Source organism: Erpetoichthys calabaricus, chromosome 10 (assembly GCF_900747795.2).
Source record: "Erpetoichthys calabaricus chromosome 10, fErpCal1.3, whole genome shotgun sequence".
NCBI lineage: Eukaryota > Metazoa > Chordata > Cladistia > Polypteriformes > Polypteridae > Erpetoichthys > Erpetoichthys calabaricus.
In genome coordinates, this window is record NC_041403.2 from 13,074,397 (window position 1) to 13,100,212 (window position 25,816).

Consider the following 25,816-nt stretch of genomic DNA (forward strand, 5'->3'; position numbering starts at 1 on the left):
CCTTTAGCGTACTGCATATAGCGCCTTTCACAAAGTAAACGGTCAGAGAAAAACAGAAAATCTAGAAGATGAAGCTTAGAAAGGCACAGCTTGACCAAGACCCCTGCAGACCATAATTCACGCACCACTGAAGGAGAACCCTGATACAGGGGCAGCTGGAACACTCCTGTATTACAATATTGCTGGTTGAAGACTGGCATGGCTGCCCAGGCCTGGCTGCCCAGAGTGTACGTGGTCAGTACTTTGGTCCGTTGCTGCTGCTGCGTGTTGGCTTTGTCCGGCTTATCGTTGCTGCTGGTTGACTCCTGGCTAGCCACTGTGATCGCTTGGAGGTGCACAATCACTGTTAGGAATCGGTCATGGATCCTCTTAGGGAAGGTCTGCGGAGAAAAGAAGAACAAAGCTTGTGTGAGTCCTCGTGTGATCTGTGGGCTAAATTTTTGCACTTAATATCATATTGGAATATTTTACCCAATTGAGATATGCCAGGCTAACACTGTAGATCATTAAAAAAAAAACCTCCTAAAAACTCACTTTTTAAATTTGGCTTTTTTTGCACCTACATTTTAGTTCTACCCTTAATAAACTAGATATGCACAGAATCATAATTCTCTTTAATGAATCTGCAATCTTTATCTTTATTTTTCTCGGTTTTCTTTTCTGGTTTTGCTGTAGTGGCATTCTGTCCCACCATCACCTGATCAAAGTCCTGTGCAGCCAGCTGCTATGTTTGAATGAACCTCAGCGCCAGTTTAAGACCTTTAGAGGCCCTAAGCACCTAAAAGATTTTGGTGACCCCATATATATCTAATTAGCAAAATACCTGCACTTCGCAGTGGTGAAGTACTGCCTTAAAATTGTTATTAAGAAGAAAAGTTAACATTTTTAAACTGAGGGAAAATATACCAATAATTATTTGTTAAGGATCTCTTTGTATACCACGTTGTCATTTCGGCCCTCCGGTTGTAATATGACCAAGCTGTGCGCTGAGCTTACTCTTGGGCATGCAACGTATAGTTGGCCATGTGAAAAGCAATCTTGCCTCAGATCAATGCCAACCTTTTTTAGGGTTTGTCCCTGAGACTTAATTGTCATTGCAAAGCAGAGCCTTACTGGAAATTGGAGGCGTTTGAATTGAAATGGGAGATCAGAGGGTATAACGGGGATGCGAGGAATAAAAACTCTCTCCCCTGAGCCATTGCCAGTAAAAATAGTTGCCTCAATTAGGTTCTTTTGCCGACACGTGACCTGAAGTCTCGTGCCTTTACAAAGTTTCGGTGGCTGTATGCAAATCCACAATCGGCTTTTTTGAGCCAAACCTGTTGTTTTCGTATGAGCCGCTTTTTATTATTGGGATCGTACCTAGAAACAGAAGCTCTATTAACTTGTGGATTTGCGTGCGAATATTTAGCAGCGTCGTCTCTATTAACTTGTGGATTTGCCTGCGAGTATTTAGCGACAGCGTGTCTATTAACTTGTGAATTTTTCTGTGAGTATTTGGCGGCAGCATCACGAAGTTGTTTCTACCTAGCTGCATCAGAAAATGTACCACGACATCTGACACGCTTCCTTTTTACTTTTTTCTCACAACTTGGATTGCTGCTGTCATAATCGGTTTGAGTTTCATGGTTTGTTTCAATTACGTTAGTATTTGCAGGACTTGTTGTGTTGAAGTGATATTCGGCATTTGTCAAGCGTTGTAAGCATACAACCGGTTTCATCGATAACTTCGCATCCAGCTTTTGAGAGTTGAAACATTCATAAACATCAAATTATCCACTATTTAAATCATCACCTGTGAATCTAAGATGTTTAAGAGGCATTGGCGGTTCTCCAAATGTGTGAAATAGGCAGGCAGCCAACTACGTGGGAGGCCGGGGGAAGCAGGATGCAGGACGCAACCCCGCCTCACACGGCGACCGAGCTGCAGGCTATGGATATATATATGTACGTAAGTAGGATTCAGTTATGACCATTATGCATAGAATTTCGAAATGAAACCTGCTTAACTTTTCTAAGTAAGCTGTAAGGAATGAGCCTGCCAAATTTCAGTCTTCTACCTACACGGGAAGTTGGAGAATTAGTGATGAGTGAGTCAGTGAGTGAGGGCTTTGCCTTTTATTAGTATAGATTCAAAATGCAAACAACTAGCCATCCCCTGCGGCTCTGCCCACATAGTAGTGAAATAGAACAAACTTTAAAAATCAATAAACAAACAAGTGTCGCTAACTAAGCAGAGGTAAGGTACACTCCAAAACGCAGAGGTAGATCGACTCCCCATTCTTAATGTCAGACTTCCCCTTCCCTCGGCCAGCAGCCCCTGTCTCGGATTAGCATGAATATATCACTCTTGCAAGTGAACTATGATTCTTAGCACGATGAGAGGAGTTGCAAAATCAACCGGAATGTTCAAGCAAATTATAGAAAAAAAAAAAAAACTTGATCTAAATCCGTTAAAAAGTTCGCTCCTTTGCTAGCTAAGCGGAGGTAAAGTACGCCCTGAGGCTGGCGTGTGAGTGAGGAGGCCCCACCCCCCTTGGCCTGCTACATGTCTCTCAGATTTAAACAAAAAAATCGGTACCTCAAGCAAACTATGATAAATAGCGCAATGAGAGAAGTCACAAAATCAACTGGAATGTTCAAGCAAATTCTAGAAAAAAAAAACCTGCTCTAAATCCGTTAAGTAGTTCTCTCGTTCGCTAGTTAAGCGGAGGTAAGGTACGCCCTGAGGCTGGCGTGTGAGTGACTCTCGGATTTGCGCAAATAAATCGCTGCTGCAACCAAACTATAATACTTAGCGTGATGAGAGAAGTTGCAAAATCAACCGGAATATTCAAGCAAATTATAGAAAAAAAACTCGATCTAAATCCGTTAAGTAGTTCTCTCGTTCGCTAGCTAAGCGGATATAAGATTCACCGAGGCTGGCGTGTGAGTGAGGAGGCCCCAACCCCCTCCCCTCATCCTGCTGCATCTCTTATGGATTTGCACAAATAAATCAGTACCACAAGTACCGTTAAGTAGTTCTTTTGGACAGACGTACAGACAGACAGACAGACTTGGATTTTATATATATAGAGAGACTAGCAAAATACCCGCGCTTCACAGCAGAGAAGTAGTGTGTTAAAGAACTTATGCAAAAGAAAAGGAAACATTTTAAAAATAAAGTAACATGACTGTCAATGTAATTGTCGTAGGCTTATTTTAGTATTGAGAGTGAATTTGATGATTGTAAAGAGTTTAATTTATGATTGTAAATGTTGTGTATGAGAAATGCACATTTTTAGGATGTAAGGATCTCTTTGTAAACGACGTTTGCAGTTCTGCCCTCGGGCTGTAAAATGACCAAGCTGTCTGCTGAGCTCACTCTTGAACATGCAACATACAGATAGCCATGTGAGAAGCAATCTTGTGTCAAGTCAATGCCGACCTTTTTTGGAGTCTGGCCCTGTGACTTATTTATTCTCATAGCGAAACAGACCATTACTGGAAATTGGAGCGGACATTGGCCGTGCGGAAAAAGGAAGAGGGACTGGGGGCGGCCCTTGTGAGTATCTGAGATGAAATAAATTGTCTGTTAACGGAAATAAGGAATGAAACTGCCAAAAGGAGAGGTCAGTTCTGAAACTTCCTTACGGTATAATGGTGAGAACTGCCACAAAGAAGACGTTATTTTCGAATGTTCATTATGGAGCACGGCGCAACATGAAACATACTTAACGTTTGTAAGTTCAGTGTAAAGGATGAGCATGGGAAATTTGGGCTTCCTACGTATATTGGGAGTCGCAGAAATAGAGAGGATGGGTTTCCTCTATCTATATATACAGCTTAGGGGGTACACCGGTTTCCCCCCATGGGACATGAAACATACCTAACTTTTGTAATTACACTGCAAGGAATGAGCAAGCAAAAGTTCAGCTTCCCACCTATATGGAAAGTGGGAGAATTAGTGCTGAGTCAGTGAGGGCTTTGCCTTTCATACTGTATGTATAGATAATAAACCATAAAATGAAATTTCATTTTTCTGAATGAAACAAAACTTACAGTAAGATGGAAAATAATGCTTATATTTGTATATTTCCACTTCATTTATATTTGAAAAGTTTTCTCTCACTTTTTCTAATTGCAAAGTCTTTAATCAGATCCTCAAAACCAATCTTATGTAACACATCTGCTCCTATACTTAGTAGAGATCAGGCATCCAGCCTATCATGCAGCATAGTTGTTCTGCTGTGATTTTTAATTTAGTTCAACTGAGAAAATGAATGCTCAGCAAAGCAATTTGTGACCATCCATCCATCCATCCATCCATTATCCAACCCGCTATACCCTAACTACAGGGTCACGGGGGTCCGCTGGAGCCAATCCCTTCGCAAGGCAGGAAACAAACTCCGGGCAGGGCACCAGCCCACCGCAAAATTTGTGACCATTAATGTTCAAAATATACTAAGGCAAATGTCTACTTTTGGAACGGCAAACTCAATATTATCTTCTACAATTATTTTATAAAGTTCAGCATGACTGGACGACTGAACTGGACAGCCGTCATGACCAAGACAAGAATGATCACATGAGCCTCAATGGATGTGGCAGCTACCAGATTCTAATTTTGTTCTCTTCCCTTCTTTTTAAGAACGTTCCAAATTGTTGACTTGATCGCTCCTCATGTTTCTGCTGTCTCCCTAAAGGGTTTGTTTTGTTTTCTCTGCCCGATGATGGCCTGTTTTTACTTCTATGGATAGCTCTTTGGACCTCATATTGATAGTTCATAGTGACACCATCCAAATGCAAATTCCACACTTGGAATCAACTCCTGACATTCTGCCTGCTTAATAGTGAATGAAATAATGAGGGACCTGCTCACAACCGGCTTTGGAACAGTCAAATGTCCAAATACTATTGAGCCCCTGGAAATGGGGATCAGGGTCTATGAAGAAAAATGTCTCTCATTCCTAAATATTTTTGTTAAATCCTAAATCTAAGCAAGGTATTACACCTTAGTTAGGACCCATGTGCAAGCTTTTCTGGGATGTGGAATTAGAACATTGAGATTTAAATAAATAACTGTTTCACAACAAGAAATACTTCAGTACCTTAAATCCATCCAACCAAGCTGGGCTGCTCTGATCACTGTTAAAATCAAGTTTCTCCACAAACACTGGCCTGTCATACTTCACCCCGGAAGCTCCCTGGTAGAATGCTGCAGGAGGGTTGAAGGAGATTAATGTCAAGGTAAATGCAGGCCATGGTAGGTTTTTGCCACGGTCAACCGACACCTGAAATACAAGCAAATGTGTTGAGTGTTCCACATGGTCTTCTGGCATTCGCAATGAGGACAACAGTCATTTCTTCCACTGGAGCAACAGATGTTAGCTGCTCTAGTCCTAGAAGACTGTACAAGACGAGTTATGTACAGAACAGTAAATGTGAGCTGCCCAAGTCTTATAAGACTATACAACATGAGGTATATACAGAACAGATAACCATCCATGTCTACTACTACTACTAATTTTGTGAATTTCCCCTTGGGATTAATAAAGTATCTATCTATCTATCTATCTATCTATCTATCTATCTATCTATCTATCTATCTATCTATCTATCTATCTATCTATCTATCTATCTATCTATCTATCTATCTATCTATCTATCTATCTATCTATCTATCTATCTATCTATCTATCTATCTATCTATCTATCCATCCATCCATCCATCCATCCATCCATCCATCCATCCATCTATCTACTAAGATCACAAACTAGGAAAGGTGGCTTTTACCTTCACACCATCCCAGCTTAATCGAAACAGCAGTCAGAGTGAATTGCCTTCTCAGCAAACCATGTCTGAGAAAATAAAATGTGATGGTAACCAAGAGAATGAGACATGACACACCTTCACTCCATAAGCTGTCAGGTAGCGGGAAATGAAGCTCAGGTTGAAGGACTGGGGCTTGCTGTCCATCAACCGATTCAACCGTTGGCTGATCCAGTCCACCATGGCAGCATCTGTCTTCAGCTCTCCAGCACGGTTACCTGCCAGAAAGTAGACCATTTCTCTCACCAACACAACCGACCTGTGGGTGGAATGAGGTGGTTCAGAGGATGGAGACAGAATATTATTTTTAATTGATCTGTCTCTCTACATTATTGTTTTATCACGCACATACACATTAAGTGCATTCAGAAAGTATTCAGATGTTTCATGTTTTTCACATTTTGTGATGTTGCAGGCTTATCCTATTTCCCATATCAAGTAACACTCAATAGCCCAGAATGGTAAAGTGAAAACAGGATTACACGATTTGTTTTGGTAATTTGTTAAAAATAAAAAAACCCCCAGAAATTTCACATGATTCAAGTATTCAGACCCTTTGCTATGGCACTTGAAATATGTGTAAGATGCATCCCATTGTATTGATCATCACTGAGATGTTTGCATTCTGTCTGTGGTCACTTTAGTTGATTGGATTAATTAAGAAATGAACTCATCTGTCTATCTGCGGTGGGCTGGCGCCCTGCCTGGGGTTTGTTTTCTGCCTTGCGCCCTGTGCTGGCTGGGATTGGCTCCAGCGGACCCCCGTGGCCCTGTAGTTAGGATATAGCGGGTTGGATAATGGATGGATGGACTCATCTGTCTATAGGACGTCTCACAGTTGAACAAAAAACAAGCAATGAGCTTGAAGAAATTTTTTTGTGGAGCACAGAGACAGGATGATGTTGAGGGCACAGTCTGAGGAAGGCTACAACAAAAAATGTCTGTGACGTTGAAGGTTCCAAAACACACAGAGGACCCCATAATTCTTAAATGGAAGGAGTTTTCCTAGAACAGGCTGCTCAGCCAAACTGAGCAACTGAAGGAGAAAGGCCTTAAAATCTGTGACAATTCTGTGTCATTCAGAATTGACTTTAAAATACTGCTTATGGTTTATAAAGCCTTAAATAATCTCACCCCGTCTTATATATCGGAATGTCTGACGTCTTATATTCCAAATCGCAACCTCAGATCCTCAACTGAGTGTCTCCTTAGAATTCCAAGAGCAAAACTTAAAAGAAGTGGTGAGGCGGGGGGCCTTCTGCTGTTATGCACCTAAAATCTGGAATAGCCTGCCAGTAGGAATTCGCCAGGCTAATACAGTGGAGCACTTTAAAAAACTACTGAAAACACATTACTGTAACATGGCCTTCTCATAACTTCACTGTAATTTAATCCTGATACTCTGTATATCTAATTCATTATAATAACTATTCATTCAAAATCCATACTAACCCCTACTCTCTCTTGTGTTTCCTTTTCCGGTGTCCTGTTGGTGGTGGCTTGCGCCACCACCATCTACCCAAAGCACCATGATGTTCCAACAATGATGGATGGATTAAAAGCCAGAAGTCTGTATGACCATCAGCATCAAGTGACTCCGTGAGAACCCTAACTACAAAGAGGACTATTTCATTTATGTTAGGTAGAATGCCCAGAGGGGACTGGGTGGTCTCATGGCCTGGAACCCCTACAGATTTTATTTTTTTTCTCCAGCCTTCTGGAGTTTTTTTTTGTTTTTTCTGTCCACCCTGGCCATCGGACCTTACTCCTTTTCTATGTTAACTAATGTTGTCTTATTTTAATTTCTTATTTTGTCTTTTATTTTTCTTTTCTTCATTATGTAAAGCACTTTGAGCTACTTTTTGTATGAAAATGTGCTATATAAATAAATGTTGTTGTTGTTGTTGTTAAAATGCATTGATTGCAGTCAGTGAGCCATAAAACGTCTGAACTGACATCCATATGAATAATGTAAAGCTGAAAACACAAAATTGTAAGGTACTGGAATAATATTTTGTAAGGTTTTAAAGGTTATTTTATAGTTGTGTGACTGCAGTTTAACCCTTGAACGCAAGGGGCTTTCACCAAACATTATTACATGCCTAGGGTCTTTAGAATCTCGGCATATATATAAATATAATTCAAGCCACAAATAACCGTAACTGTCCAAACTTTTATTGAAACCTCTTCCTTGAACACTTTACTTCTTTTTAAAACCAATTTTTATTGCTAATTTACTTTATATGTTTAATATACAGTATCTCGCAAAAGTGAGTACACCCCCCACATTTTTGTAAATATTTGATTATATCTTTTCATGGGACAACACTGTAGATATGACACTTTGATCCAATGTACAGTAGTCCGTGTACAGTTTGTATCACAGTGTAAATTTGCTCTCCCCTCACAATAACTCAACACACAGCCATTAATGTCTAAACCGCTGGCAACAAAAGTGAGTACACCCCTAAGTGAAAAATGTCCAAATTGTGCCCAATTAGCCATTTTCCCTCCCCGGTGTCATGTGACTCGTTCGTGTTACAAGGTCTCAGGTGTGTTAAATTTGGTGTTATCACTCTCACACTCACTCATACTAGTCACTGGAGGTTCAACATGGCACCTCATGGCAAAGAACTCTCTGAGGATGCGAAAAAAAGAAATGTTGCTCTACATACAGATGGCTTCGGCTATAAGAAGATTGCCAACACCCTGAAACTGAGCTGCAGCATGGTGGAACAAGACCATACAGCGGTTTAACAAGACAGGTTCCACTCAGAACAGGCCTCGCCATGGTTGACCAAAGAAGTTCAGTGTACGTGCTCAGCGTCATATCCAGAGGTTGTCTTTTAAAAATAGACATATGAGTGCTGCCAGCATTGCTGCAGAGGTTGAAGGGGTGGGGGGTCAGCCTGGCAGTGCTCAGACCATATGCCCACCGCACACTGCATCAAATTGGTCTGCATGACTGTCTTCCCAGAAGGAAGCCTCTTCTAAAGATGATGCACAAGAAAGCCCGCAAACAGTTTGCTGAAGACAAGCAGACTAAGGACATGGATTACTGGAACTATGTCCTGTGGTCTGCTGAGACCAAGATAAGCTTATTTGGTTCAGATGGTGTCAAGCGTGTGTGGCGGCATCCAGGTGAGGAGTACAAAGACAAATGTGTCTTGCCTACAGTCAAGCATGGTGGTGGGAGTGTCATGGTTTGGGGCTGCATGAATGCTGCCGGCACTGGGGAGCTACAGTTCATTGAGGGAACCAGGAATGCCAACTTGTACTGTGACCTACTGAAGCAGAGCATGATCCCCTCCCTTCGGAAACCGAACATGATAACGACCCCAAACACACCTCCGAGACGACCACTGCCTTGCTAAAGAAACTGAGGGTAAAGGTGCTGGACTGGCCAAGCATGTCTCCAAAACCAAACCCTATTGAGCATCTGTGGGGCATCCTCAAACAGAAGGTGGAGGAGCACAAGGTCTCTAACGTCCACCAGCTCCGTGATGTCGTCATGGAGGAGTGGAAGAGGATTCCAGTGGCAACCTGTGAAGCTTCAGTGAACTCCATGCCCAAGAGAGTTAAGGCAGTGCTGGAAAATAATGGTGGCCACACAAAATATTGACACTTTGGGCACAATTTGGACATTTTTCACTTAGGGGTGTACTCACTTTTGTGAGATACTGTGATATAATATAATATAATATAATATAATATAATATAATTGTGGTGCGGGCGGGCGTTCATGCCCGGCCGGGACACCCAGGAGGACCGGAGGAGGGCTTGTGCATCCTCCGGAACACGAGGGGGCGTCCACCCTGGTTGCTGTGGGGGCCACGGTTACAGATCTTGGAAGATCATCCCAGTAGGGGCCCGTGGTCACCCCCAGGGGGCACCCCAAAGCCTTGGGAGTGTTGGACCTCAGTACTTCCGCCATACCGGGAAGTACTGGGGGGAAGAGACTTGGAGACACCCGGTGGACTTCCGGTTTCACTGCTGGAGCTTCTGCCACACAGGGGTGTGGCTACGAGCCCCAGGATGCAGCTGCAGCCCTTCCGGGGTGAATAAAAGGGGCCGCCTCCCTCCAGTCAGGGGCAAGAGTCGGGTGGAAGAAGGACGAAGCTTGGCAGAGAGGAGTGGAGGCGGTCCAGAGACTAATAAGGCATTGCGTTGTGGCCAGGACTTAAAGGGGTGATTGGTGCTTCGGCACTGGGTATATGCACTATTCTATTGTACATATTGTAAATAAACGTGTGTTGGGTGAAACTATGACGTCTACCTGTCTGTGTTCGGGCTGTTTCCCACAATAATATAATATCTACTCTCTATTGTGGCACGCGACTGGGGGTGGTGCCCAGCCGGGACGCCCAGGAGGACAGGAGGAGGGCTCATGCCTCCTCCAGACCACGAGAGGGCGACCGCCCTGGTTCCTTTAGGGGCCACGGGTGCAGGGCTTGGAAGCCCAACCCTGTAGGGGCCCGTGGTCTCCACCAGGGGCTGCCCCTATGCCTGAAGGACCCGGAACCCCAACACTTCCGCCACACCAGGAAGTGCTGGGGGGAAGAAGATTGGGAACACCCAGATGGCTTCCGGGAATACAGCCGGCACTTCTGCCACACAGGGGAGTGTCTAGGGAGTGTCGGGGATCACCTGGAGCCCATCCGGGCACTTATAAAAGGGGCGGCCTCCCTGCAAAGGAGGACTGGAGTCGGGTGAGGAGTGGACAAGGTTTTGGAGGCAGGAGAGAGGAGGCGGCCTGAGAGCAGGCAGAGAGAGTGAGAGCCTGGACTTTGGGGGAGATTGGTGCTGGAGGCACTGGGTTTGTGCACTTTATTGAACTGTATTATGTATAATAAATGTGTGGTGGACTGTACGATGGTGTCCGTCTGTGTGTGTCCGGGCAGCGTTTCACAGTGGCGTAGTCGGCAGGATTCTCTGGCCGTCTGTTGGCAGAGGATGTGCATTAAAAATAAATATTGTGTCGGCACATAACCCCAAGCACCGTCCATTACAAAGAGCGCTGCATTAACAAACCTTGTGCCCCTTCGAACCGTGATGGGGAAGAAATCGGGAAAGAGGAAGGGCCTCATGGACTTTTATCCAGTCTCTGGAGTGGTACCTGAGGGTTCAAGAGGTGGAGAAAAACCTCTCCTGTGACACTATATATAAAATCCTAAGCCTAAAAGTGCAAAGATTTTGTGCAACGATTTAATGTCATGTTTTTTGTCATGCTTTAAATTGGCTTATTTTAAAACCTACATATATATGTTTGGTATCATTCTTTTCAGAATTTATTGAACTTTAATGTGATTTCGTTAGATTTTAAGATTCTTATTCCGTTTTTAAATTATTAGCTAAAATATTAAGAACTCATGTCCCGTGAGATGAGACTTTGTGCCAACAGATTTAACCACGGCAAAAATAAAAGACAAAGAATAGATGACAAGGACAGCTGCTGTACAGGCTTGTAAATGTTTGAAGCACCGCACGAGGTGCAGATCACGCTGATCGAGCAAAGAGGAGGTAAAAAAAGCCTGCATTTGTTTCCCATTGTATCACCGTTTAAGAAGGGGTTTCGGAGGAGGGACCGCGTCTCCTTGGGGTGTGTTCAGCCCCCCTCTTCACAACACGAGTAACAGAGATGCAAAATGGCTGGCGTGTAGCACAGGCAAAGGGAGATGGCAAGCGAAACAAGCAGGGGATAAGCCCCCTAGTAATATAATATAATCATAGTCTGCTACTCAATTAAATGGATTAAAAATCAAACAAAAATGGGTTGAAAATTGGGGAGAAAGAATATATAGGCAGTTATGGATGGGTATCTATAAAATCAGTATCGCCAATAACTCTCAAGAGTAGATACTTGTCCATCCATCCATCCATTTTCCAACCCGCTGAATCCGAACACAGGGTCACGGGGGTCTGCTGGAGCCAATCCCAGCCGAGTAGATACTTGTGTCTCTGTTAAATCAAATGTAGTAATGTATATCTTTTTATCATGTAATGAAATTTTTATATCCATAAAATAAAAATATTAAAAAGCTTTGTGACAGTCTGAACACCAGCAGTTCACTTCAGTGCAAATCTGCAAACTGAAATTCTTCATTATGTGAGTTCACAGCAATGCAATTGGCGATAAGTGTGGGATATGTCCTGTGGATATGTGAAGTGCAAGTGGTGGTGTTGCACAGATAAAGGTGTGGACTGTGAAAAATTGGGGAGCTCAGGCTGATGTCACCAAAAAACTCTCCACTCATAGTGCTCAGTGGTAGTCCCTGTATGCACAAGCACAGGAATCCTCCTATTCGCTTATGCTGTTATGAGACCACTTCTCAGTCATTCATCATGAGTTTGTGGATGACCACCGCTAGTTACCCATGGTGCAACACTGCAAGCTAAGGTGCATTGTGGTGTGAGCCCTCAGCAATACACTTGGTGACAAGGGTTTGTTTTCCATTGTGGACATATGGAGTGTAGTGCCAGTAGTGTATAAAAAGGGTGAGGCAAAGACAGAGACCAGTTGACATCACCAGGTGTGTTCCACTCGCAGTGTTCATAAGTAGTCTCTGCACAGCCAAGACTAAGACTTCTCCCATTACGCTAGAAGTTGGTCGCTTCTGAACCAGATGTTGTGGGTTTGCAGCTGACCAATGGCAGTTCAACACAGTGCAAATTTATGAACCAAAATCCTTTGTGAAGTGAATTCACAGAAGTATACTTGGTGATGAGGGTGGGATTTGGACTGTGGATGGGTGAAGTGTAGTGGTGGTGTTGCACAGATAAAGCTGGAGACTGAGAGAGACAGAGACCTCAGCTGATATCACCAGAAAACTCTCCACTCACAGTGCTTAGAGGAAGTCCCTGCATGCACAAGCACAGGAATCCAACTATTAGCTTATGCTGTAAGGAGACCACTTCTCAGTCATTCATCATGTGTTTACGGACGACTACCAGCATTTAACCACAGTGCAGCACAGCAAGCTAAGATGTTTTGTGGTGTGAGCCCACAGCAATACACTTGGCGATGAGGGTTTGATTTGCAATCTCTGCAAAACCAAGATTTGGAATTCTTTTAGCTCACACTGTAAGGAGACTGCTTCTGATGCAGATGTTGCAGGGGTGCGACTAACCACTGGCAGTGCACCATAGTGCAAATCTGAGATGTTTTTGTGGTGTGAGTCTACAGCAAAGCACCTTCACAGTACTCTCGATTCCATTCAGCTCTCCACTTTGGTACCCTCACACTATAGTAGGAAGATACCGAACAAGTGTGTCTGTCGCTGTGCTGATGTGAGTTGCACTTGTTTACCTGTTCAACATGGCGTTATACAGGCAGGCCTCTCCTTTGGTGGGCTTTATGCTCTCTGAGAGGTAAACACCATCACTGTAGTCAGGTCTTGACTGGAAGAGGCCTACTGCACCCAAGTCTTCTTGGGGGATTTTACTTCTTGACAGTTGAGTCTTGAACAGCCGTACCAGCAGAGAGGCACAGGGGACAATCCTGTAAGACACAAGAGAATAGCTGAACAGTGTGCAGATTGATGGCTTGGCAGAAGGCAGTATTGTGAAGAATGGCAAAATGGTACCTAGCTGTCGTGGTAAAGGAGCTGACAGTCAGGGGCTTGTCAGGATCAGGGCCGTTGTAGTAGAGACGGAGCTGGTGAGCCCCCTCATTTAGGGAAATCTGTACCAACGGCAAAAGGGAATAAGAGCTTCTATGATGCAGTTGATTATACTACAAGCAAAATGTGCAAGATAAAACCGTGATTAATCACTCTGTGACACACAAAATAAGAACAAGCACAACATTTTATTTATTCAGTGGTTTTCCTATGCATCCGGTTTCCTCCCACAGTCCAAAGAGATGCAGGTTAGGTCGTTTGGAGATTCTAAATTGTCCCTAGTGTGTGCTTGGTATGTGGGGGTGTGTGTGTGTCCTATGGTGGGTTGGCGCCCTGCCAGGGATTGGTTCCCTGCCTTGTGCCCTGTGTTGGCTGGGATTGGCTCCAGCAGACCCCCGTGACCCTGTGTTCGGATTCAGCGGGTTGGAAAATGGATGGATGGATTTTTTTAAACAGTTGAAGTAAATATTACGTGACTTGACCAAGAATAGCTGCCCATTAATACAGCATATTACCCGCTGAGAAACTTTTCAAAATGATATAAAGAGCAGATTTTTATTCCACACAAATAATCTTCTTCTTCTTCCTCATTTTCTTTTCCCAGTTCAATGTGGGGCTGATGTGCCTGATCAACCTTCTACAATCATATGAAAAAGTTTGGGAACCCCTCTTAATTCTTTGGATTTTTGTTTCTCATTGGCTGAGCTTTCAAAGTACCAACTTCCTTTTAATATCTGACATTCCTTATGGACACAGTAGTATTTCAGCAGTGACATGAACTTTAGTGGATTAACAGAAAATATGCAATATGCATCATAACAAAATTAGACAGGTGCACAAATGTGGGCACCCCAACAGAAATATGACATCAATACTTAGTTGAGCCTCCTTTTGCTAATCTAACAACCTCTCGACGCTGTCCTCCTATAGCCTCTGATGAGTGTCTGATTCTGGATGGAGGTATTGTTGACCATTCTTCATACAAAATCTCTCCAGTTCAGTTCAATTTGATGGACAGCCTGCTTCAAATCATCCCATAGATTTTCGATGATATTCAAGTCAGGGGAATGTGACGGCCATTCCAGAACATTGTACTTCTCCCTCTGCATGAATGCCTTTGTAGATTTCGAACTGTGTTTTGGGTCATTGTCTTGTTGGAATATTCAACCCCTGTGTAACTTCAACTTTGTGACTGATGCTTTCACATTATCCTAAAGAATTTGTTGATATTGGGTTGAATGTATCCGACCCTCGACTTTAACAAGGGCCCTAGTCCCTGAAATAGCCACACAGCCCCACAGCATGATGGAACCTCCACCAAATTTGACAGTAGGTAGCAGGTGTTTTTCTTGCAAAGCAGTGTTCTTCTTCCACCATGCAAAGTGCTTTTTGTTATGACCAAATAACTCAATTTTTGTCTCATCAGTCCAAAGTACTTTGTTCCAAAATGAATCTGACTTGTCTAAATGAGCATTGGCATACAACAAGCGACTCTGTTTGTGGTGTGAATGCAGAAAGGGCTTCTTTCTCATCACCCTGCCATACAGATGTTCTTTGTGCAAATTGTGCCGAATTGTAGAACAATGTACAGATACACCATCTGCAGCAAGATGTTCTTGCAGGTCTTTGGAGGTAATCTGTGGTTGTCTGTAACCATTCTCACAATCTTGCTCATATGCCACTCCTGTATTTTTCTTGGCCTGCCAGACCTGCTGGGTTTAACAGCAACTGTGCCTGTGGCCTTCCGTTTCCTGATTCCATTCCTTACAGTTGAAACTGACAGTTTAAACCTCTGAGATGGCTTTTTGTAGCCTTCCCCTAAACCAGGAGACTCAACAATCTTTGTTTTCAGATCTTTGGAGAGTTGCTTTGAGGATCCCATGCTGTCACTCTTCAGAGGAGAGTCAAAGGGAAGGAAGCACAACTTACAATTGACCACCTTAAATACCTTTATATCTCATGATTGGACACACCTGTCTATGAAGTTCAAGGCTTAACGAGCTCATCCAACCATTTTGGTGTTGTAAGTAATCAGCATTGAGCAGTGACAGGCATTCAAATCAACAAAATGACAAGGGGACCCACATTTGTGCACAGCCAGTTTTTCACATTTGATTTAATTTCATACAACTAAATACTGCGTCACTAAAAATCTTTGTTCGGAAAACACTGCAGTACTCAGATGTTCCTAGGAAATGAAGGACATACCACTGTTATCTTTTTTGTTGAAAGGAGAGTCAATTATTTTGCAGGCTTGGAGTTCCCAAACTTTTTCATATGACTGTATATACTGCTGAGTCTTACACCTCCTCCTTAGTCAGACTCTTTTCTTTCAGATCTTCTTTTACTTTATCCATCCACCTTCACTTTGCCCTCCCTTGCTTTCTCTTTCCCTGTACTTCCATTCCCATCACTCTTTTGGCAACATATTCCTTGTCTCTTCTCATTACATTTATATACCATTTCAACCAACTTTCCTGTGCTTTCATAGATATCCTTCCCACTTTTGTTAAATCTTTGATTGTCTTATTTCTTATTCTGTCTTTTTTGCAGTTCCACACATCCATCTCAACACTCTCATTTCTGCCACATCTAGCTTTTTTTCCTGTGCTCCCTTTACTTTCCCATGTCTCAGCTCTGTTGCTGGTCTTAAAAACTTTAACTTTAACCTTCGCCTTGATTCTTTGATCACACAATACTCCTGATTCCTTCTTCCAATTGTTCCATCCACAGTGCATTCTGTGGGTTATCTCTGCATCTAGTTCTCCATCTCGGCCTACCACTGATCCTAGAGATAAACTTCTCCACTCTTTTCAGTAGCACTCCCTGCATGATAACTTCTGAAATAACTTCCTGATCGTCATTAAATCTCAGATATTCTGTCTTCTTCCAAAGCCCTTGTTCCATTCTTTCAGCTGTCACTCCACATTCTCTTTTCTGGTTCTACACAACACAATGTCATCAGCAAAAAGCCTACTGCATGGAGATAGGTCTTTTATTCCATGACTCGACACATCCATAGCCAGACCAAAGAGGTAAGGACTTCAAGAAGATCCCTAGTATAGACCAGCTTGAACTTGGATCTTGTCTGTTACACCAACACTGCTTTTAACCAGAGTTCTTACCCCCTCATACATATCCTGGACAATCCTCACATACTTTTGTGGTCCTCCTTTCTCTCTCATGCACCTCTATACCTCCTGATGTTGCACCTTCTCCAGATCAATGACCACCATATGCAATCCTTTCTATTCTTCTTAATCGTTTTCTATGTGTTGTCTCAGTGCAAAGACTGCATTGGTTGTTCCTCTCTCTGGCATAAAACCACATTGCTTCTCCCCTATGGTGGTCTCTACCATAAACATTCTCTCTATAACTCTTTCCCAAATTGTCATTGTGTTTGACATAAGCTTTATCCCTCTATACTTTCCACAAGCTTAATACAGTATAACCTTATGTCTGGCTAAATTCTAATAAATGAATACTTTTACTAATTCAAGGTTCAAGGTCTATATTTAGTCATATTTACACAAGAAAACATTAAATGTGCCTCATCAGTTGGATTCAATAACAAGACAAGACAGATTAAAAGAATACCAAGAAAATCTAAAATATTTACACCTTTTGATAAACAGATTATTTGCTTACTACTTCTACCAGTTTGATAATGTATTTTACTTAAAAAGGTTACATTGTAACGGCCGACCCCTTACCCAGCCGGCAGCTACACCTCCAAGACCTGTGGCCTGAATGAATTACTGAGATTGAATCTTAATATCAAGCCGTACCGGTGTAAACGTAAGCACAAAAGAAAAGCAGATATGTTAAAATAAGTGAATATATTAAAACAGAACACAACAAAACACTATTGCACTTACACCATATATTATATATATATATATATATACAGTATATATATATATATATATATATATATATATATATATATATATATATATATATATATATATATATATATATATATATGCATACAGTGCATCCAGAAAGTATTCACAGCACATCACTTTTTCCACATTTTGTTATGTTACAGCCTTATTCCAAAATGGATTAAATTAATTTTTTTCCTCAGAATTCTACACACAGCACACCATAATGACAACGTGAAAAAAAGTTTACTTGAGGTTTTTGCAAATTTATTAAAAATAAAAAACCTGAGAAATCACATATACATACTGTAAGTATTCACAGCCTTTGCTCAATACTTTGTCGATGCACCTTTGACAGCAATTCCAGCCTCAAGTCTTTTTGAATATGATGCCACAAGCTTGGCACACCTATCCTTGGCCAGTTTCGCCCATTCCTCTTTGCAGCACCTCTCAAGCTCCATCAGGTTGGATGGGAAGCGTCGGTGCACAGCCATTTTAAGATCTCTCCAGAGATGTTCAATCAGATTCAAGTCTGGGCTCTGGCTGGGCCACTCAAGGACATTCACAGAGTTGTCCTGAAGTCACTCCTTTGATATCTTGGCTGTGTGCTTAGGGTCGTTGTCCTGCTGAAAGATGAACCGTCGCCCCAGTCTGAGGTCAAGAGTGCTCTGGAGCAGGTTTTCATCCAGGATGTCTCTGTACATTGCTGCAGTCATCTTTCCCTTTATCCTGACTAGTCTCCCAGTCCCTGCCTCTGAAAAACATCCCCACAGCATGATGCTGCCACCACCATGCTTTACTGTAGGGATGGCATTGGCCTGGTGATGAGCGGTGCCTGGTTTCCTCCAAACGTGATGCCTGGCATTCACACCAAAGAGTTCAGTCTTTGTCTCATCAGACCAGAGAATTTTCTTTCTCATGGTCTGAGAGTCCTTCAGGTGCCTTTTGGCAAACTCCAGGCGGGCTGCCATGTGCCTTTTACTAAGGAGTGGCTTCCGTCTGGCCACTCTACCATACAGGCCTGATTGGTGGATTGCTGCAGAAATGGTTGTCCTTCTGGAAGGTTCTCCTCTCTCCACAGAGGACCTCTGGAGCTCTGACAGAGTGACCATCGGGTTCTTGGTCACCTCCCTGACTAAGGACCTTCTCCCCCGATCGCTCAGTTTAGATGGCTGGCCAGCTCTAGGAAGAGTCCTGGTGGTTTTGAACTTCTTCCACTTACGGATGATGGAGGCCACTGTGCTCATTGGGACCTTCAAAGCAGCAGAAATTTTTCTGTAACCTTCCCCAGATTTGTGCCTCGAGACAATCCTGTCTCAGAGGTCTACAGACAATTCCTTTGACTTCATGCTTGGTTTGTGCTCTGACATGAACTGTCAACTGTGGGACCTTATATAGACAGGTGTGTGCCTTTCCAAATCATGTCCAGTCAACTGAATTTACCACAGGTGGACTCCAATGAAGCTGCAGAAACATCTCAAGGATGATCAGGGGAAATAGGATGCACCTGAGCTCAATTTTGAGCTTCATGGCAAAGGCTGTGAATACTTATGTACATGTGCTTTCTCAATTTTTTTATTTTTAATAAATTTGCAAAAATCCCAAGTAAACTTTTTTCACGTTGTCATTATGGGGTGTTGTGTGTAGAATTCTGAGGAAAAAAATTAATTTAATCCATTTTGGAATAAGGCTGTAACATAACAAAATGTGGAAAAAGTGATGCGCTGGGAATACTTTCCGGATGCACTGTATATATGTATATATATATGCTATACTAGAGGGCTTTGTCCCCTGCTTTCTTTGCTCGCCCACCCCCTCCCCCGGAGCGCGCTACACTCCAGCCACTTTGTGTCTCTGCCACTCGCGTTGTGAAGTGGGGGGCTGAGCGCATGCTAAGGAGATGCGGACGGATCAGCTGCTGGCTTCTGCTGCTGTCGAGCAGCGTGTTCTGCTTGTCGCGTTGATCATTTAAAAGCCTGTACAGCAGCTGTCCTTTTGTCTTGCTGCCTTGTCTTACGTGACATTAAAGTGTCAAGTATCGACCCAAGATTTTTTTAATATAATAGACAGATATATTGTGAAGACGATGAACGCAGCCCCAAGGAGATGTGGTGCTCCACTGAATCCCCCTCTTAAACAGTGGTTCAGTGGGAAACAAATGCAGTTTTTTTATCTCCTCTTTGCTAGATCAGCTTCAGACTTGCTGCTGCTGCCGTGCCGTGTGATCTGTATCTTGTGCGGGGCTTCGAACATTTAAAAGCCTGGACTGCCGCAGTCCTTTTGTCTCACCACCTTGTCTATCTTCCCCCAGACATCCTCTGCTTTATTCTTTATGCCTTATTATGCTGTTTACGAATAAAGTTTCTGTTTCTTGAAAACCATGAATGAATCTATGCACCCAGGCGTGACAATATTTACAGATTATGTGACTTTTTTGGGGTCACATAATGAATCAGAAGTGAACACTTTGTTGTTTAAGTCCAATACTCTTAGAACTGCACCACACTTCATGCAATTTTGACACTTAGCATTCAAAAAGGCAAATACATATTTAGTCCCCCCCTTTTGAAGAAAACTAGAGCGAAAGATAAAACCTGGAGCAACTGCAGGTTACTCCAATTTGTCTGTTGCTGTGTTGGGGTATTCCATTCATCAGATATGGAGGGCAGCAAAGCATTCTGGCTGGGCATTACAAGGACCAACTAACCTGTAAGCCTCCCGAGTCCACACTGGGCTGCTTGTCACATCCAGACTCTACAAAGAGATTGAGTGCTGCCCATCCGATGAGCACCAGCTTGAGAGAGAAACGGTCCACAGTGTACACCTGACAGAAAGAAATGGCTTTATCAGTCATTTACTTGTGATTTATTCTATAACTTTGTACCTAAATAATTTGTGAGATTGTAATAAAGGGCATTGTAAGTACCGTACATGAAGCTTGTGGACCAGAATACACAGTGAAGTCAAATGCTTCTTTATTCTCTTCCCATACGAAACCTGTGCCCACTTTTCAGGGATTCCCACTCACTGACATCATGCAGCATTCCCGCAACTCACACATTCTTTTGTTTATTGTATTCTCTTATGTGGGCGGCACAGTGGCGCACTGGGTAGCGCTGCTGCCTCGCAGTTAGGAGACCAAGGTTCGCTTCCCGGGTTCTCCCTGCGTGGAATTTGCATGTTCTCCCCGTGTCTGTGTTGGTTTCCTCCCACAGTCCAAAGACATGCAGGTTAGGTGCATTGGCGATCCTAAATTGTCCCTAGCGTGTACTTGGTGTATGAGTGTGTGTGCCCTGTGGTGGGCTGGCAACCTGCCCGGGGTTTGTTTCCTGCCTTGTGCCCTGTGTTGGCTGGGATTGGCTCCAGCAGACCCCCATGACCCTGTAGTTAGGATATAGCGGAATGGATGGACGGATGGATTCTCTTATGTGAATTTCCAAGTTGGGCGGCACGGTGGCGCAGTGGTAGCGCTGCTGCCTCGCAGTTAGGAGACCCGGGTTCGCTCCAAGCAGGCTGTCTAACGTGTTTTGATTAAGAGTGCCACTGAGGTTACTGGCCTTCTCACTTGTTCTTCCACTTCTAGCAGAGGACCTCTGAAGCTCTGTCAGAGTGACCATTAGGTTATTGGTCACCTCCCTGAGTAAGGCCCTTCTTTCCTGGTTACTTAATTTGGCAGGATGGGCAACTCTAGGAAGAGTCCTGGTAGTTCCAAACTTTTTCAGTTTCACAGTTCTTGAGGCAACTGTGCACCTGCCCTGATCTACGCCTCACCACAATTTGATTATGGAGGTCTCTGGAGAGTTTCTTGGACTTCATGGCTTGACTTTTGTCCTGACATGCAGCGTGAATTGTGAGACCTTCTATACACAGGTACACGTGGGCCCTTTCTAAATGATGTTCAGTCAATTTATTCTGCCACAGGTAGACTCCAATCTTCTTCTTCTTCCTCTTCTTTCGGCTGCTCCCATTAGGGGTCGCCACAGTGCATCATCTTCTTCCATATCTTTCTGTCCTCTGCATCTTGTTCTGCTACACCCATCACCTGCATGTCCTCTCTCACCACATCCATTAACCTCCTCTTAGGCCTTCCTCTTTTTCTCTTGCTTGGCAGCTCTATCCTTAGCATCCTTCTCCCAATGTACTCAGCATCTCTACTCTGCACATGTCCAAACCAATGCAATCTCGCCTCTCTGACTTTGTCTCCCAAACGTCCAACCTGAGCTGATCCTCTAATGTACTAATTTCTAATCCTGTCCATCCTCAACACACACAATGCAAATCTTAGCATCTTTAACTCTGCCACCTCCTGCTCTGTCTCCTGCTTTCTGGTCAGTGCCACCGTCTCCAACCCATATAACATAGCTGGTCTCACTACCGTCCTGTAGACCTTCCCTTTCACTCTTGCTGATACCCGTCTGTCACAAATCACTCCTGACACTCTTCTCCACCCATTCCACCCTGCATGCACTCTCTTCTTCACCTCTCTTACACAATCCAAATTACTCTGTACTGTTGATCCCAAGTATTTAAACTCATCCACCTTCGCCAATTCTACTCCTTGCATCCTCACCATTCCAGTGACCTCCCTCTCATTTACACATGTATTCTGTCTTGTTCCTACTGACCTTCATTCCTCTCCTCTCTAGAGCATATCTCCACCTCTCCAGGGTCTCCTCAACCTGCTCCCTACTATCTCTACAGATCACAATGTCATCAGCAAACATCATAGTCCACGGGGACTCCTGTCTAATCTCGTCTGTCAACCTGTCCATCACCATTGCAAATAAGAAAGGGCTCAGAGCCGATCCCTGATGTAATCCCACCTCCGTCACTCCTACCGCAGACCGCACCTCTGTCACACTTCCCTCGTACATATCCTGCAACTCTTACATACTTCTCTGCCACTCCCGACTTCCTCATACAATACCACAACTCCTCTCAGTCACCCTGTCATATGCTTTCTCCAGGTCCACAAAGACACAATGCAACTCCTTCTGGCCTTCTCTATACTTCTCCATCAACATCCTCAGAGCAAACATCACATCTCTGGTGCTCTTTCTTGGCATGAAACCATACTGCTGCTCACTAATCATCACCTTAATTCTTAAATGAGCTTCCACTGCTCTTTCCCATAACTTCATGCTGTGGCTCATCAATTTTATCCCCCTGTAGTTACTACAGTCCTGCACATCCCAATCACATTCTGGAAACATCTCAAGATGAATTAAAGCAAGCAGGACCACCTGAGCACAATTTGGAGTGCCACAGCTAAAGGTCTGGACACTTATAGGAATTAGAGATTTCAGTTTTTATTTTTTATTAAATTTCCAAACTTTTCTGAAAACATGTTCACTTTGTCATACTAGGTTATTGAGTGTAGACTGATGGGTAAAAATGGCAAATTTATACACTTAAAATTAAATCGACAACACAATAAAGTGTGCAGAAAGTAAATGGGTCTGAATGCGTTCTGAATCCTTGCATTGGGTGTGACGAGGATGGACAGGATTAGAAATGAGGACATTAGAGGGTCAGCTCAGGTGGGACAGTTGGGAGACAAAGTCAAAGAAGCGAGATTGTGTTGGTGTGGACATGTGCAGTAAGAGATGAGGAGTATATTGGGAGAAGGGTGCTAAGGATAGAGCTGGAAAAGAGGAAGGCCTAAGCGTAGGTTTATAGATGTGGTGAGAGAGGACATGCAGGTGATGGGTGTGACAGAGAAAGATGTAGAGGACAGGAAGATATGGAACAAGATGATCCGCTGTGGCAACACCTAATGGGAGCAGCTGAAAGAAGAAGAAAGAAGATTTCAGACATGTTTAGGTTTTATTCAGTGTTATTTGCAAATGTATTTCTTTTGTTTACTGCCATTGCTGTGTTTAGAGATCTTTTTTGGCAGCATGATGTCATCATTCTCTGCACTGTATTAATGTTGCATTTTCTAAACCAGTAAGACTCATAAGAAAAACTTTCATTAGAAGGGATAAAGAAAGTTAATAGAATTTCATTTTCTGTCAGGTTTAATGTAACACAGGTCTCACCTTCAGAAGAAGAATGGCAGATGGTGGCAGCGCTGGGTGCCTCAGCTCCACACGCTCATTGTAATGCGGCTCAAAGATGTTGCTGTTCAAATCAATTCCTGTGGAAATGTCCGGACCAAACCTGTGAAGAAACAGAGAGTCACTGTCATCAGCGAATGGCACTGTCCCACTATTGAGACACTTCTTAGGTCATGAAAACATGATGTACTCACCATGCTCATCAGTGTTTTCTGTGTACAATGTGAATCTAGTCAAGGTCAGGGCTACAATTGCAATATTTTCTGGCCAAGAGGCTCGCATTGCAGTCATGGATACAATAACACTTCACTAAAGGGAACTATTTGGGTTTGACCAAGTGGGAGCAGAGTGGAGTTTGGCCAAGATGAGAAGGTAGCTTTGGGCTGCTGGACACCCCATCCATGGAAACCTTTATCTGAAGCCATATTTCCCTGAGAACTTTGGCTAAGTGGTTATTGACTAATCTAGTGATGGAAACAGAATTTGTGACTGGCTCTGGTTCCTTGTAGTTTTTCCCAAGATTTCGGAGGATGTGTTCCACAATCACTGGGCCACATTCATGGCTGGTGACAAAGCCTCTTGGGTAAGAGCCAGGTTGCACATAACCATTGTGGGCAGTGAGTCAAGCCACAGCTTTGTTGCTTGCAAAAGCATACATGATACATGATGGATGATTCTGGTACCTCTCAATGGAGCTTAAAGCTACTGCAAGGCTAGAACTCCTGCTGAGTTCCATACTGCTTTTGTCAGTGCTAACTGGTAATCCATGGCTGGATTTAGGTTTGGTGTATATAAGGGAGTACTTTGGGTGCCCTTGGAGAGTATGTTGCATTCAACGGGACTGCAGCTTTGATTTCTGTGATTCTCCAATGGCACATTTCCCCAGCTGTGTCCATCAGCATTAAAAATCTTCATCTTCTTGGTCCACACTATAGTTTCTCTTGCTCAGGTTTATGGGAGGTGGGCCTGTTTGCTGTTTAATAATAATGTTGGATGTCTGGATGGATGCATTCTTGGCTCATCTCTTGGTTCTGCTTCTCAAATTTTATCATCAGTATGTATCCAGCATGCAGTCTGTGACAGGACTTCCAATGGAGCCTCCACCTACACATGATCTGCCTGGAAGGGCCATTTCACAGTCCTTGCGCAAGACACCTCATTAATTTGTTGGAGACAATAGCCAGGCATTCATAGTAGGAAGACTATATGGAATGATGGAATTCAGCTCCTCATAGGTGGTGAGGCTGGGAGCTATTCACTGGTCTGTGCCAATTACGTTAGTAATGGATAGACACTGGGGGATGCAGTCTACCAGGACAATAGATGGCAACACTAGTGTTCTTCTATATATTTTATTTAGATTCCTGAATAAGAGCATGGCTGTAGGGGAAAGTGGGGCACCAGCAGGAGCACTGGAAATAGAGCACTAGGAGTTTCACAGGGTCAAGCCCATCCCTGGAGATAACTCTCCAGTTGAACCTGAAGTAATTCAGAGCTGGGACTTAAAAGGACCTACTTGAAACTGATCAAAGAAGCTTGGAGTTAGGAGAGGAGTAGTTTGGAAGAGCTCATACGTCAGAAGAAAGAGTGGTTTTCGAGGGAGGTAAAAGGAACCATGTTGAGTATAGTGTTAGTGAGAAAATGGACCAGACAGTGGTCTGTCTGTCAATGAGGCAGTGGTGCTGTAAGAATTACGTTTCTGGACTTCTCTAGCGCCTTCAACACCATCCAACCTCGGCTCCTTAGTGACAAGCTGACAGAGATGGGAGTAGATTCATATCTGGTAGCATGGATCGTGAACTATCTTACAGACAGACTTCAGTATGTGTGTCTCGGGTACTGCAGGTCTGACATTGTGGTCAGCAGCACAGGAGTGCTGCAAGGGACTGTACTTTCTCCGGTCCTGTTCAGCCTATATACATTGGACTTCCAATACAACTCAGAGTCCTGCCATGTGCAAAAGTTCGCTGACAACACTGCTATCGTGGGCTGCATCAGAAGTGGGCAGGAGGAGGAGTATAGGAACCTCATCAAGGACTTTGTTAAATGATGCGACTCAAACCACCTACAGCTGAACACCAGCAAAACCAAAGAGCTGGTGATGGATTTTAGGAGTCCCAGGCCCCTCACAGACCCCGTGATTGTCAGAGGTGACTGTGTGCAGAGGGTACAGACCTATAAATACCTGGGAATGCAGCTGGATGATAAACTGGACTGGACTGCCAATACTGATGTTCTGTGCAAGAGAGGACAGAGCCGACTATACTTCCTTAGAAGGCTGACGTCCTTCAACATCTGCAATAAGATGCTGCAGATGTTCTATCAGATGGTTGTGGCGAGCGCCCTCTTCTATGCGGTGGTGTGCTGGGGAGGCAGCATAAAGAAGAAGGACGCCTCACGCCTGGACAAACTGGTGAGGAAGGCAGGCTCTATTGTAGG

General features: G+C 43.5%; 1 protein-coding gene across 2 annotated transcripts in view; it reads right to left on the minus strand.

Annotated features, from left to right (window-relative positions):
- LOC114658825 (uncharacterized) overlaps window positions 1-25,816 on the minus strand; it is a 148,679-nt gene that overhangs the window by 30,439 nt on the left and 92,424 nt on the right. For both annotated transcript variants that reach the window (XM_051932700.1, XM_051932701.1), the window contains exons 21-27: window positions 23,360-23,480; window positions 20,026-20,142; window positions 13,396-13,493; window positions 13,119-13,310; window positions 5,891-6,071; window positions 5,091-5,273; window positions 126-380 (exon numbers count right to left, since the gene is read on the minus strand). In XM_051932700.1, the coding sequence (XP_051788660.1) occupies window positions 126-380; window positions 5,091-5,273; window positions 5,891-6,071; window positions 13,119-13,310; window positions 13,396-13,493; window positions 20,026-20,142; window positions 23,360-23,480 (1,147 nt within the window). The remainder of the gene's footprint in view (window positions 1-125; window positions 381-5,090; window positions 5,274-5,890; window positions 6,072-13,118; window positions 13,311-13,395; window positions 13,494-20,025; window positions 20,143-23,359; window positions 23,481-25,816) is intronic.